Source organism: Amblyomma americanum, chromosome 7, assembly GCF_052857255.1.
Source record: "Amblyomma americanum isolate KBUSLIRL-KWMA chromosome 7, ASM5285725v1, whole genome shotgun sequence".
NCBI classification, from domain to species: domain Eukaryota; kingdom Metazoa; phylum Arthropoda; class Arachnida; order Ixodida; family Ixodidae; genus Amblyomma; species Amblyomma americanum.
The window spans coordinates 86,730,487-86,744,933 of record NC_135503.1 but is presented as its reverse complement, the minus strand read 5'-3'; the positions used below and the strand labels follow the sequence as shown (position 1 = coordinate 86,744,933).

The following is a 14,447-nucleotide window of genomic DNA, read 5'->3' as shown; positions in this document are numbered from 1 at the left end:
CGACATTCGTCTGGTGCTCATTTCCACCCGGAGCGCGCGCAAAAAATTTGGTGCAAATATGTTTCAAATAGTCAGGCTTTTCAATGAAATATGCGGCGCCACTGTCAGGAAGGCGTGTGGAAGAAACAGAGGCGTGACGGTACAGCTGCCAGGCACTGGCCAACAATTCCTTCCTCCAATGGCATTAAGCGAAAACGGTCGCCTGAATGGTTACCAGATGCTTGAAATGCTTTCTCTCGGTGAATAACTTGCTGGTTTCCGGTTTTTTTTACGAATAGGGAGTAATGAGTGTAGGTGACATCTAGTGTGTCCCGGAATATATAGTGAAACTCATTCCGCAGGATAATTTCGGCGTTTCTTCTCACACATAAACTTACCACACGTACTAGCGAGTCCATTCGGGTAAAATATGACTAATTAGTACCTTGAAAGATGTACACACAAGTTCTGGATTCTTATACATGAATTTTAATTGTGGAGCAGCTGCGTACTATTGTAAGGCACTGCTATAAAAAATATTGACGTCAGTGGTTATTTCATCCGATGCGTAGCAAAATCATTCTTTTAATGTCCATGCATCGCTCGCATCGAGTACTTCAGAACGCCGTAGAAAACCAATGGTAAATGTTTTCAACGATAGCATAAACCTTAATAGCCAAACTGTACGAGCCTATCAAGGGTAAATAGGCCGATGTATTCATTGTTATAGTGGTGTCTTACGGTATATGAAAACATGCGTTCATTAACAATTTCCCGTTGAATATTACACTTGTCCAGAATTTCTGGGCATGGAACACAAAATTCAACAAAGGCAGAAAAACATTCCACTGAACAACGAGCGCGCTGCCATCACCATCCCCATACCTTTTGCGTTTTCTGCTAAGATGAAAAGGCGTATGGAATCGTCCCCAAGGAGGACGCCCATTCCTCAGCCGACGACAAGTGCTCTTGACGAAACATTATCAGCGCACCGGAGCTTCACTTCCTCCTTTGTAAAAGTTTGTTCTTCGACGGCCATCTTCGTCATAGTCCTGAACAGTTAGTTTCGGCATGGCTTACACTCAGGGTGATGACACAGGCTCCACGTGCGTATCAGAAACACATCAATCGCTGAGTGTGATGACTGGAAAGAGGGCAGCAAAAGCCAACCACAAGTCTGAGTTCTGGCTTGGAAATATCGGAAAAGAACGTGTGAAGTCAACGAGAGAGAGAAAACATATATTTCCTGACCCTCTTCCGGGTCGCCATCTCAAGTCGGAAAGTCGGAGCACATATCGCCAGCCAGGAGGGAGATATGGGCAACGAGTAGTGTCCAGAGTATTCGGCAGAGTGCAACAGGAGAGGTGGTCCAGCGCTCCCAAGCAGTAGAGAAAGCTACTGGGCTCCAATGGACAGAATATAGTTTCATTTTTCCTTGTGTAATATGCATCTCTGAAGAAAATATTCGTTTTTGTCATTCACATTACAAACATACTGCTTTCAGTCATCCTTCCACAAACATCGCGCCAGCAGAGCAAAGTAGACGAAATGCCTCGTGTAGCGCATTAGGAATGCCTATTCCTCAAATTCCGGCGGCACTCACAAACATTAAACATATTGTTTTTTTTTTATCTGGGTAGGTGAGCTCCCGTTATACAGAAAATAAGATTTGCTTTAGTTCCTCTACAGTTTCGCCATTAAAACACTAATATGCCGGCCCAGAAAAACAAGTTCACTTCGTCACACTCCGCCACTGTCACCACCAATGTTGCATCAGTGGGCTGATCAACTAGGCTGCCATTGGCGCTGGTGCGCGCACAGCAAGGCCAGCTAAGGTAAAACAAAGGAGAAGAAAGGAGCTGAAAGAAGTGCCCACAGCGGCTGCTTCTTTTGGCGCATTTTTCAACCTCAAGCGCTGTTTCCTTCCTGGCAACCATATTACCACCCCTTTGCATGGCGTTCCGTTAGCTGACCAGCTTGCTCTGGCAGCTGTGCCTAAAGCGTATTTTCGTCCAATCGAGATATACTGCTGCCTAAAACGACGCCTCAGCAAAGAAGGCACAGTGTTAGCAGTGGCTTTCAAGAATCAGCTACCCACCAAGCGTCTCATAATCACCGCTTTCGTGTTTTGTTTTTCTTTTTAAGCTATGTTGCGCAGTGAGCAGTTTCTGTTTTCGGCAGTCTACTTCGTTATTCGGCTTCCCGTTGCCGCTATATCACGACAGCAGCGCCGTCAGCACGCGTGAAATAACCTGAGGTGGAAGTAAAGCAAACTGCAAGGTACACACAGATGAGCGCTTATTTACTATAAAACTACCGAGTAATAAAGTTTAGGCTTCGAATCTAATGCGAACTACTGCACTGAATGCTATTCTAGTCGCGAACGAGCATCGCGAAGTGTCGGAATCTGTGCCGCCTCAGCGTTCTTGAACATGTGCAGGAGCAGCGCGAGTACCGTCAGCTGCTGCCCGAATGCCAGAAGAAACTCTTCCCTGGCATGGACCTGAAGGAAGTGCAGGAAAAGCTCGACGTGGCCCTCGAGAGAGGCGACTTGAGCCCATACATTCAGGTAGGGTGCCCAGAAGACGTGTGTGGTGGACTCTGTACTTCAGCAAAGGAGCAACAGCCGGTCGCTCACACGCTCACAAGGCAACGCAAAGCTGCTAGAAATCAATGATGCTCGAAAGCCATTACCTTGCGTCATCGTTTCTTTAGTCGTGAAGAATAAGTGCCGATCACCTAGGTGGCTAAGAAAGGGCGCGAACGGTTCTGGTGTTACAAATTACCTCGCATAGGATTTCAGCCCCATCCGGAAGCGACGCTCATGATAAGACATTTCAAGCGTTCGGGTTACATGACGCCGACGCATGCACCCACAGAGGCGACAGTATGCCAACACCGTTTGCCAAGATTGTGAAGGCTTTAAGGCTACATTGGCCCTTTGTAAAGTTTTGCCCTTATTATGAAGTGTTACTTGCAGGCGCATTAATCTCTTCGGAGCCTTCAATCACGCGGAGATTAGTTACACCCTATACGAGATGCCGTACACCTCTGTAAACCTGAGTGGACCCATTGTTGGAACCCATAAAGGGCAGGCGGTGCGTTGGCAGTTGCCATGCTTGTCACGGGTTTTGTGAGGGAACGTGCGTGTATGCGAAATAGTCTATATGTCTTTAACAGTAGTTTATAAGTGTACTTGGCACGCGACGTGAGCACTGAAATTACTTTCTTTTCATTTCTTTAGATACACACATGCGTATACCTGGAGACAACTAAAGGTCAGGTGAGTGAAGCCTCCTCTTGCGTAATCTCACCATTTGGTACATTCCTGCGAGCGTTAAGTCGAGATTCAAGCACGTATTGTTTATACCCGCCGCGGATATTGTACGGACAAGATTTCGGGAAATCGGGAAGTTTCAGCGTTGCAACTGTTAAGAGACGCCCGATACTTTATTTTAAAGCGCGTACTGCGTAATAACGTGTGAAGCAGTGTGAAGTGAAGCGTGAAGTGAACTTTTCTTAAGTTGTGTGCAGCCTTTCGAATCAATAACGACTCGCGCAGCTCGTGCAGTCGTGCAGAGACTCGTGCAGGTGCACAATGCCGAGAACACCATCCGACCGGTATCCCTCAGAGGAACTCGAGAACAGCGACAGTATGTTGCTCTTCAATGTAAGCAACGGCCGCGGCATCTAGTTCAGATTCGTGCACAGACTGCAAGGGGTGTTAGTCTAATGTATTCAAGGCGACCACCTTAGGGTAGTTTTCCTTCGCATAAATTTATACCTACTTCATCTTGGGCGCTTTCTTAAGGATTCAATGGATAAACGTTGTTTTTCCCTCGGGCTGCTAATCAACTGGGCCTCTCCTTCAACAGCGAACAGTCCTGGTTAGTTCATTTGGTAAAGGGACTTCTCCCAACAGAAAATGGTCACCAGTAGAGCCATGGATCATGATGAAGGTTTATTGAACTACGAAGTTTCGGAGAAAGCTGTGTAGCTTTCCTTTGATGCCGATTCACCATGCTCAGTTGAATGTTACCGAAGAATTACTCCCATTTGTAGTCAAGGCTGGTAAATGGTCCACTGTTTCGCCACAAGAATTGTTATCTCGCATTAACTCGCGACAGAGCCAATACATCGCATTACATCCTCGCTTTGTTTATGTGCTGGGATTCGTTGCTGTCAAATATCTCAGACTCTCTACAGAGCGCTACCTCCCCTGGCGAGCGTCGTCGGGCACCAAACGCCGTAGCGCGAAAATCATCACGGGATTACGGTCACTCAAGAATCAAGTTACGCCGATGATTGCGTCAGTATAGCCGCAGCTCTTGGTGCATCCTATAGGGAAATCTTCTAAGCAGACACTCACAAGTATCTATTCAAGAAATTTGTCTGAGCGCTGAGGGAGCATCAGCACCTTTCAAAGTTAGTCACTGGCGTTGAACTATCTCAGTCTTGATCAGGGGTTCTGGCGGAAAGGGTAACTTAAACATAAGTTATAATTCCAGGAAATCGTGAAATAAATCCGACCAGCAAGGTCGGATTTACAGCCTGCGCTACATGTGCCTGGCTCTAAAACGTTTTTTCTTTTGTACTTTCATCCAACCCACAAAGCTGGCCATGACGATGGGCTTTTGAGCCTAAGGTCGCGGATCGATTCCCGGCCGTGGCGGCTGCATTTCGACCGAGGCGCAAAGCAAGAACGCCCATGAGTCTGGGCGATGGCAGCGCGCGTTAAAGAATCACAGGCGGTCTAAATCAGTCCGGAGCACTGTACAATGGCGTCCATCATGGCCCATGTGTCGCTCAGGGGCGTTAAACCCCGCGTACCACAAACCATATTTTTCAGCCTCTACCAAAACAGGACAACATTCTATTTTCTCGGTAAAAGTAATCGGGGACGAAAATTTACACGTCGGAGCGCGTTCATACCTCAACAGTTATTGCAGCGAACGCTGTAATAAAGAGGCCTCTCTGAATCTCCGGTAACGTGACCTGTCACATGACCAGTGCAATGCACGTAACAATGCGATCGTTATGACCATTCTACTAGTCCAGGAGTGAATTATTATGGTTCGCTTCCTTTTCCGGAGGGGTTCAGACCTCTCTAAACGTGGCGAGTCGGCGGTGATGAAGGAGGAGACGATCGCTGATGCAGATGATGAAACGAAGAAATAAATTTCCAGAAGTTACGAGAATGAAAACTTCAAGTTATATAAATAAAGTCCCAAAGACAATTTGAGCAAACTGTTGCCGAATAAAAACAACTTAACACAGAGAGGCAACTCAAGAGTACCTTACTTATCGGTTAAACGTATTAGTTAAGGCTTAGGTGCTCTGTTACCTACATGCTACGCACGGAGCCTCTCCTTAGACTGATGTTCAATGCTTTCGCGCCCCATTTTATGGGTTCCAGAAAAAAGGAAGCGAGGGCGGTCATGTTACGAGGCCTGCTCTAGACTTCCCTTAACCAATGCAGTTTTAATAAAAAGTAGCCAAAGCCCCTCAAGGTTAGGCACAACCTCGAACTCATGGCTTGGCAAAAAAAAAACATATCAAGAAAACATTTCGAACACCCCCTCAACACGGGGCTCCTCGCCCTCTCCGCGTAACGTTCTCTCCCTGTCCACTTTGCACATGCGTCTTTGCGTCGGGCTAGTCGCCGCCGTACCTGCGTGACACTTCTCGAAGGATGACGTTACCTTTTCGCTAATTGACAGGGTGAGTAGTTTACCGGCTAATCGCGATAGTGCCCGATGTGATAGCGCTTTTCATAGCGAAGTGGCGGATGGCGACGCGCAGGGCAGGAAACGAGCCCCGCGACACATCGGTGCCGACATGAATAGCTGCAAACGAAAAGGCCATTCGCAAAACTTTTCGATGGCCCGCAGGCCCAGGCCGTTAGGTCCACGCAGCCGAGCAGGGCCGCCTCCCAGTCCTTTCGGGTAGGGGAACGGGTTAGGGGTGGAAGAGAAGGATTTGGCTGGCATGCCGAGACCATGTCGAAGGCGTCAGAAAAAGAAGTCGCCAGAGAAGGAAAAATCCAAATGTTTGTGTACTCCCGGGCACAGTAGAGCGTTAGTAAAGAGTCTAAGACTGCTACCCTTTGTACGCGCCACGCGTGTTTTCTTGGCGCCCGCGGTCAACATTGCTAGGAGTCTTCGGCCGTCGTAGTGACGCTGTAAGCCGACGATTACTTCCGAACTTTGGTGTATGTTTACGAAGGACGTGCGGCTGGAGAGCTCCGAAAACTCTTCGCGTAGTCCGGAGGCGTGCAGCGACCTCAGGCTAATGCAGTCAAAATAAAGCTAAACAAGCCTTAATGAGGCGGGGCCTTACACCTGGTCTTAGCCATTAGCCCAAAGCAGGAAGCAACAACATGACAAGTTCCACTGAGTTTATCGCGCCATGCAGCAAAACGTACACGCATGACAGCATTTATTTATGTAAGGAGGATATCGCATAAACAAAATTTATCAGTAACGATTAGCAATCTGCGTCTTTGGGACGCCAGTATCTATTCGTGAAGGCAAGCCGAAGTTTATTTGTCGGGTTCCAGGTTTACAACAGACTCCAATTAAGAGCAGCAGGTACAAGAAAAGTTCCCACTTGGCGATCAAAAGCCATCAAAAACTGTGCGAGTGCTTGATCTCACTTACAAATACGAGAGAACTGGGTGCGTTGGTGGTGCCTGGTATCACCTGGTCACAGGCAGCCCCAAGAGGCAGCAAGGGATGTTGTGGTATCGGAATGGGGTATTTGTACAGTCTAACGCGATTTGAAGGTGATCGTTTCAGGCTTAACCTGCTCGGATTGAAGTGCTCTAGCATGGTCTACATTTGCTACAACGCTGCAACGAATACATGAGCTAAGCTAGCCGAAGGATTCCTTTATCCTACAACGTCATGTTTGTTGCGGACTAAGTGACCGTCATGGCAGGGAAAATTTCTTGGTTCGTTTCAGCCCTAACGAACGCTATAACCTTTTAAGTCCCGCTAGCCTATACTCCTCCGTTTCCACCGCATCTCATACGAGGGCAGATATGAAGCTCTCTCACGGTACCTTTATGTGAGGTGCACAGGATATTAAGCAGCCGCATTTCCCATATGTTTTTGTCCCTTGAAGTACTCGTGTACAAAGGTAACCAACGGATGTGCTCCAATTAAGTTGTCTAAGCGGTGTTCTGGAACACGCACGCGCGTTCGTAGTAAGCCTTCGGCTTTTAATAGGAAGCCCAACCTACAAGGCAAATATGTATTTTAACACATCTTCTTCTGTCTCAGTCAATTGAAGGAGGAAGGAGAAAAGTGCTCTAAAGGCGGCACCAAAAAATGCGATAATTTTCAAATAATAGTTTTCTCGGAGCTTCCTGGATTGTGCCCGTCCACGCAGCTTCTTACTTGTGACAGGAAACCAACAAGCATGCAAACAGAAACGAACATGCATGCGACTCTAAGAAACAACAATAAACCACAATACATGTTTCTCCGTCTCCAACTTGCTTCACTCTGTGTAGGCAAACACAGGACGAAGTAGATAAGAACGACACAGGGGTGTCTTTATTCGCTGCTTCTAGTGTTTGCACTGATCTTTTTTGTCCTGTTACACCAACTAGCCCGCAACAGCACCCTCGTGATAAAAATAGACGTGAATGTTTTCTGTAGTTCAATTTAATTTGTTTGATTTTTTCTCACCACCAGTGGGAGCTCCAGAATTTCCACGTGGTCCAGGCCTGCGCGCAGGAGGTGTTTGACAACGCCACTAATGAGGCCATGAAGACACAGCTGTTGGTCGAGTACGAGAAGTACATGGACAATGGAACCATCGAGAAGGTCTGCGCCAGTGGCACAATGCGCCGGACTTTATCTCTTTGTATCTCTTACGTCGGTATTCATTTTGCAGGCAACGTGTTGTCACAACAAATCCCTACGCGTTTTAGAACAGGCATGATCACTGTTAAAAGCCACCAACTAATTTAAGGGCCAAAAATGCGTTAATATGAGCTGTTTTCTCAGAGAGAAAGAGAACAGTCGGTGCAGAACAGTCGAGCCTTGTTATAAGAAAATAATGGATATAACGAATGAATAGCCATTCCCTATGGAAGCTCCCTTAGACGGCCATGTTTCTGACATCTCGTTTTTACATAGGAAAAATTTCTGACGACGGGATATAACAAGCCTCTCATAAACACCACTAGATATTTCGCATTGTTACGTCTAGTAAGTCAATTTGTGACGGTGGACAACACTTCCGCGGCAATCAAATGTGACACATTGCAGTTTCCTCTTCCTCCAACCTCCTTGCTGCACACGGCCTTCAGAAAATGCGCCCTTGTTCTCTGTTTCCATGTAGAGCTTAGTTTCCTTTTGCGCATGGTCCAATGGTTAAAGCCTTTAGGCAGTGTTATTGGCATGCTGGACGGTGTTCAGGTCTCGCCTGTTTGACAGGCCTAAGCGGCGGGAAACGGAAGCGCAAAATAATATCCCTTAACAAGAAGGCGGTCATCGTCAAAGCCTTCATCTCGCGTATGCATTCTTCACAAGAGACTCTTATCATGCAGAGAAAAGCTCTGGCCGGCGTGTTCTTAAGCTATGCGGAGATGCCGACCAAAACCTGTACTCGCGACGAAATCGCCGCCGCGCGTTTAGCGACCGACATCGACTATGCCCTAAAGTCCATGCGAGCTGCGAAACACAACAGCACGCGTTGCAGTGCTGACATATTCGGCTAGTGCAAGCATGTCCGGAAAGGGGATGGGCGTTCTGTGCATATTTTGAAGGAGCCGCCGCGGTGGCAGAGTGGTTATGGCGCTCGGCTGCTGGCCCGAAAGACGCGGGTTCGATCCCGGCCGCGGCGGTCGAATGTCGATGGAGGCGAAATTCTAGAGTCCCGTGTACTGTGCGATGTTAGTGCACGTTAAAGAACCCCAGGTGGTCGAAATTTCCGGAGCCCTTCACTACGGCGTCTCTCATAGCCTGAGTTGCTTTGGGACGTTAAACTCCCATAAACCAAACCATATTTTGAAGCCCAGCAAAGCATGTCGGCGGCACACAAATGCCAGCTATGGTGTCCTCCGTATAGGTGAGCCCTTTGGCAAGCGACTGTTCTAACCAAAGTAGCTTACGGCTATAACGAATCGTGGGCCCCTTTGACTTAGTTATAACGTGGTTGAATGGTATATCGTTATTTCTGCACGCTGAAAAGTATAGTCTGTATGCACTTACCAGTTGTTACTCCTTTAGTTCGCTTTCACTGTTTAGTCTCTTTTATCTGGCGCTTACTGATATTTTTTAGGACACTGGGGTAGGCATTTTTCGTAATGATGGAAAAAATTCGAACGTTGTATACTGTTTCATCAAAAAATATACAAGAAAGTACTTTCTAGGCTCTGAAGCAATCATTTGCGGCAAATATGTCTGTACTGCAGCAAAGATTCCTGGAATGTGTTCGCCCCATAGACATCAGTCAACTTTTTCGAAGTTCTTTCACCAATTGTTAGAAAAAATTATCCGCGACAGCTACAACTATGAAAAGTTCTTTTCTCTGCATTAAAAGTCCCGACTTTGGAACCAATGCATGATTTTGCATTTTTCTAAGCATTTCCAGCAAATAAGAAAAAAACATGTCAGAAGACGCAACGTGTAAGGTGATGGGCATTCACTTTAATTTTTTGGACAACGCGGACCTTTGAATCCTCTATTAGAGAGTGCGTGTAGAGTACACAGTGTCAGTCTCTCCTCGAACAATTCTATCTTTCCTGCACTGCTGCAGATTCTGGCTTGCCACGCCAGGCGTCTCTACCCGGACGTAAAGAAGGTGAGTGCAGCAGCAGCTCTTATGTTAACCCTCGAAGTGCGCGTGGGGGTTAACCATGCAGTAAACCTTGACCTGAAATTCTGGACGGCCGAATCTATTCAGCGGCAAGCTGATTATGAACGCAATTTTTTCGCATATGGTAAGATTTCGCCATAATAATGAGTATATGCACAGATCCCACCGCAAGACGCGTCTAGTTTTTGGTTATTTAATGTCTGTCAAAACCGCACCTCATCAGTTTTCGATAGCAGTCTTAACTAATCGGTGCGAGCGCAGGACAAACTTTGACTGCAAAGATTTTGCCTCACATCGGGAGGCTAGACAATTCCCATCAATAGGTTCAAGCGAATATTTCTTTCAATATTCCAGTTACCTCACAATTAAAAGTGATGTTCAAGAAAGACGGTCTTGCGTTTTTGCAAGCGGTATAGACTAGGTAGCACCTAAACTTGAAGGCCAATTAACTCTGCCGATATCTTGAACAGAAAGGAAAAGGGACCGTTGTTGCAGTGTTTTCAATAAGGACGCTCGTGAAAAAGAAGTTGGACGTCAACGTCGCGGACCATCATCATCATGTACCCAACTACGTCCACTGCTGGACAAAGACCTGTCCCTTTGGTCTCCAACTGAATCTGTACTGCGACACCTCCCTAAATAAACTGCTCCTAGCCATGTACTTTTACCGGCAATTGTACCTGATGCGCAGACATGTTCTTTGCAAGTTGATTTTATTCTTCGCCAATTTGTTCCTTGATGTATCAGCATGCCTGCCCCTCCTTCCTTCCTCGAGGCGAAGAGCTAGCTATGTGGCAAAGGCCATGTATTGGGCGAGCGAAAATGTTAAGACATGTACAGGACTCCACACGGAGTGAAGGAGCGGCAAAGAGAGCGAAATATTGCGCAGCAAGAGGCAACACCTGCAAGCCACAAGGGGCGCCAGGAAGTAACGGGAGGACTTCCGCGTTCCAGAAGACTCCTTTCCATCCATGCTCCTGTCCCAAGCTTGAATCCGCCACCATTGCGAAGACTCCGCCACCGCCGAGGGGGTGCTAACGCTTACTGGCAACGGGGCGCTCGAACTCGAGGCCGGCTGCCTGATCCCTACATATCTTAGACTTAATCTGCCTATGCGGTTCTCTCCGACGTCGAAGGTACGCTATAATATCGAGGCATTATTTGCAATCGTGCTCCAAGTGTGAGATGCTTATGTCGTTGCTAGACAGTGCTCCACGGTTGGAAGCGCATTTCCAAAGACATGATGCATCGGTAATAGGCAGGGTTTTTTTCAGAGGCCCACATTCGGCATGCTGGTCATTCGAATATTAAGGGAACAACGAGAACGTACAAAAAAGGAACGTTTATGTAATTTTCTTACCAAAGTGCAAAATGGCACCGATATTATACGCCAAGCGGAAAACTGGCTAGAAAACGTGAAAAAGTCTCCTGATTGCATAAAATCATGGAGTAATAATTATTTGAATGATCAAAATTACTTTCTGTCATAGACAATTATAGGAACCTCTGCCAGGAGGCTAAGTAAAGCTTAGTCGGAACTTCCAGGGTCGCCATGGTACTAAGACCTTGCAGCTGCCTCTTTTAAATCTCCTTCATCGTGTTTCAGAGGGAGTTTGCCCCGAAATGTGTCAGGCATTAAAAGTGAAAATGCCACATTTTCTTCGTGCTTGCAGTCCGCGCTATGTGTTTTCTCAGTCCTCTCATGATCACTAAAAACACACATCGCTTGAATGCGGCTGCTTTGTCATGACATGCCTACGTAAACGTGCTACGAGGCGGCAGCTTTTCTCTTTCGACTACATGTCTCTCTCTCACACATGATGGTGTGCTGGCGTTGGCAGAACGAAAGCGGCGAAATGATGGTGTCTTGCCGATCCCCGGCCCTGACGGGCCACGGGCCAAAAAAGTACCAGGACACGGAGGCACTCCGCATGCGCAACGTAGTGGTCCGCCAGGTATGTCACTGTGCCATGAAGACGTTTTTGCAATGCAACCTAATATATGTATAAACACTAGCGGGATGTCTCACCTTATATTTTACGAAATTTTTAAAAATAGGCTTTTAGAGTTAGAAGAGCGCATTCTTCGGCATAGCATTTCCAGCGGTGTAGTGCGTGAAAATGCAACTAAGTAATGCTAACTAGTAGGCTGGTTAACTAATATGTAATAATTAACTTTTTAACTATTATTGTTAGGCTCATTAATTATTAAGCGGCGTGAGCACACCTTACGCAATATCCGTATCCGTTTTTGGAGTTTCGAAAATGCGGTTACCCTCGGCGCTTCTGAAGCATGACTGGGCCAAATTTCGGAATTTAGCTGACTGCCCGCCTTTTGAGGCAATCAGACGAAATGTTGAGCGTTGTACAAGACCTGAGCATGGTACAGTATAAAATCAACTGGGTGCCAGACGTTGCTAAAGAGACCCGCTGCTAGGCGGCGCCAACGTCTTTTAACCTCCACCAAGCGGCCGCAAGAGATAGCGAGGTTTCGATGCTGTGTTTTACAACCGTAGTTATCAAATTGCTTTATATATGATTTAAATAAATAAAATGAGTTGTGAACGTCTCTGGCAACAAAAACCGTGCGCAGCGCTACGGCAGCCACGCTCTAATAACTCCTTTCGCCCATCTCTCAATCGTTCTCCGTCGGAGGCTAAACGCGCTAAAATACGAGTTACAGACCGCTGGGTAATTAGATCCTCTAAGCTGGCTGCCTATTTTTTCTCGCTCTGACCTCGGGCTGCCGTGTTCCGGGGTTAGGGCGCGATGTTATCGCTGACACTAAAGCTTCCGTTTACCTTTTATGCAAACTCAGTGCTAGGAATGGCTGGAGCGCTACCAGAGAACATTTTCGACTATTAAAAGCTCGAATAGCAGGTATACCTGCCACTGATCCTAGAAGTAAAGCAAAATGCACCACTCGACTGAAATCCAATTCGGCACAAAGTTATGGCAACTTTTTTTTATTTCAAAAGCCCATAATGAAGATATTTTGATTCGACCATGAGCGTGCTGTATTCTAGAAAGGACGGCAAGTTACCCCCCAGCAGCGTCACGCCACGCTTTGACGAACGATTCTCAGTGTGTCGTCTGCAAGTGTTGACGCGCGAGGGTTTGGTAATCTTTTAGGTCACCTGTTTTATTTGCACCTCTTGGTCGTCGTTACGGCGTGCGTGTTAGAGCCACAGCAGTTTTAGGGCGCAGCTGCTTGACCCTCTGAGACCACCCCGTATTCCAGAAACAATGCAACACGTTTTCCTGCAGAATCCTGCCCAGATATGGCGGCTACAAGGCGTTTACACCTAATTGGGGGGGGGGGGGGGGGGGGGCAGGAAGATGCACTCTAAACAGAAAAGAGTACTATAAAAGAGAGTGTGCTAGAGGAGAATTACTCCCTCTCTACTCCTATAAAGGCCTATTTGTGTTTAGAGTGTAATATGGGTTTTGTATTAAAGATAAAAGACAGCCCCGTTTCCGTGTGAGCTGTGCCAGGCCACTATTGTCGCATTTGCAGAGCTTCAAGGGTCTCGAGAGCGAGGATGTGTTTCTTCGTCTGAAGTTTACAGCCTTTGAGAACCACGAAAGCAAAAGAAAGGGGGGGGGGGTATGGAGGTACTAAGTCTTCACTGATGGCCGGGAGCAACTCAGTGGCCTTTAAACTTTCATGAAGTTCATACCTGCTGACGGTAGTCGAACTGCTTGGCCATCAAAATATAGCATTCCACGATGTTCTTTCATTGATGTCGCTTTTGCGCAATTCATAAATGCAAACGCATGTCTTTATTTCATTTTAGGTGGGCGAGTGCATTCGGAGGCGCTCGACGGTGACTGAGGTAAGGTGTCCCAATTATGTGAGACTCTATTTTACGCCTGAAAACGCGATTGCAGAAAAAAAAAGTGTATCAAAAGAAGAATTTCTATAAAACCAAGTGAAGTGCCTGTCTTCGCAAAATCATTTGTCAGATATATTCGAAATAGTGTTTGCGCCAACTGGACCCCAACTGGGCACCGACAGAACAAGCCGTTGAGGGAACTGTCTTTGTTTTTTTCTTAACCAATGTGTCGACACTATCTACTTCCTCACTGCGATTCTCTCTTACATTGCCTGTACAGCGCCTCCCGAAGGCAGATGAGTCAGGCTCTAATCTAGTCTGCACCGTTATACCAACAGCCCTACCTGGAGTTTCTTGGCTTCAGTGTATTAAAGACAGTTAGGCCAATTCACACTCAGACTGCTGCGTGAACATTGTTTTTTAATCTTCACACGTCGACGTTACCTATCATGGCATGCGTTCACGCTAAGGAGATGCTTGTTCGGTGGTCGGTCAATTTCCTGCCTGTAGATTCAGCCATAGACCACTGATCATTGTTTTATTCTGGGTCGGGATGATGAGTTTTTTTAGTGCCTAAGTAAGTCGAGTTATAAAGAAGGATGTCGAAGTCACACCATACAGTATAAAATTTTTGCCTGCTGAAAAATATTCTGTGGGCGTTGGAACTTTTTAATGTTTATGGGACTCAGTCTCTGGTAGAGACGTATGACGGACCGATATGCCAAACCAGTGCGTTAAACGAAGTCTAGGCTCCGAGAGCAGTGCGCTATGGTGCGGGGAGCACATGCGGCGGAAAGCCTTG

The 14,447-nt window shown here is 46.8% G+C and overlaps 1 protein-coding gene across 1 annotated transcript in view; it reads left to right on the top strand.

Moving 5' to 3' along the window:
- The first annotated feature begins 52 nt into the window (after positions 1 to 52).
- The window catches only part of LOC144099380 (uncharacterized), a 47,750-nt gene continuing 33,355 nt past the window's right edge, over positions 53 to 14,447 (top strand). Inside the window, exons 1-6 of the mRNA XM_077632624.1 lie at positions 53 to 2,548; positions 3,224 to 3,262; positions 7,680 to 7,811; positions 9,751 to 9,795; positions 11,652 to 11,765; positions 13,607 to 13,645. Coding sequence (XP_077488750.1) covers positions 2,477 to 2,548; positions 3,224 to 3,262; positions 7,680 to 7,811; positions 9,751 to 9,795; positions 11,652 to 11,765; positions 13,607 to 13,645 — 441 coding nt within the window. The 5' untranslated portion in view covers positions 53 to 2,476. The remainder of the gene's footprint in view (positions 2,549 to 3,223; positions 3,263 to 7,679; positions 7,812 to 9,750; positions 9,796 to 11,651; positions 11,766 to 13,606; positions 13,646 to 14,447) is intronic.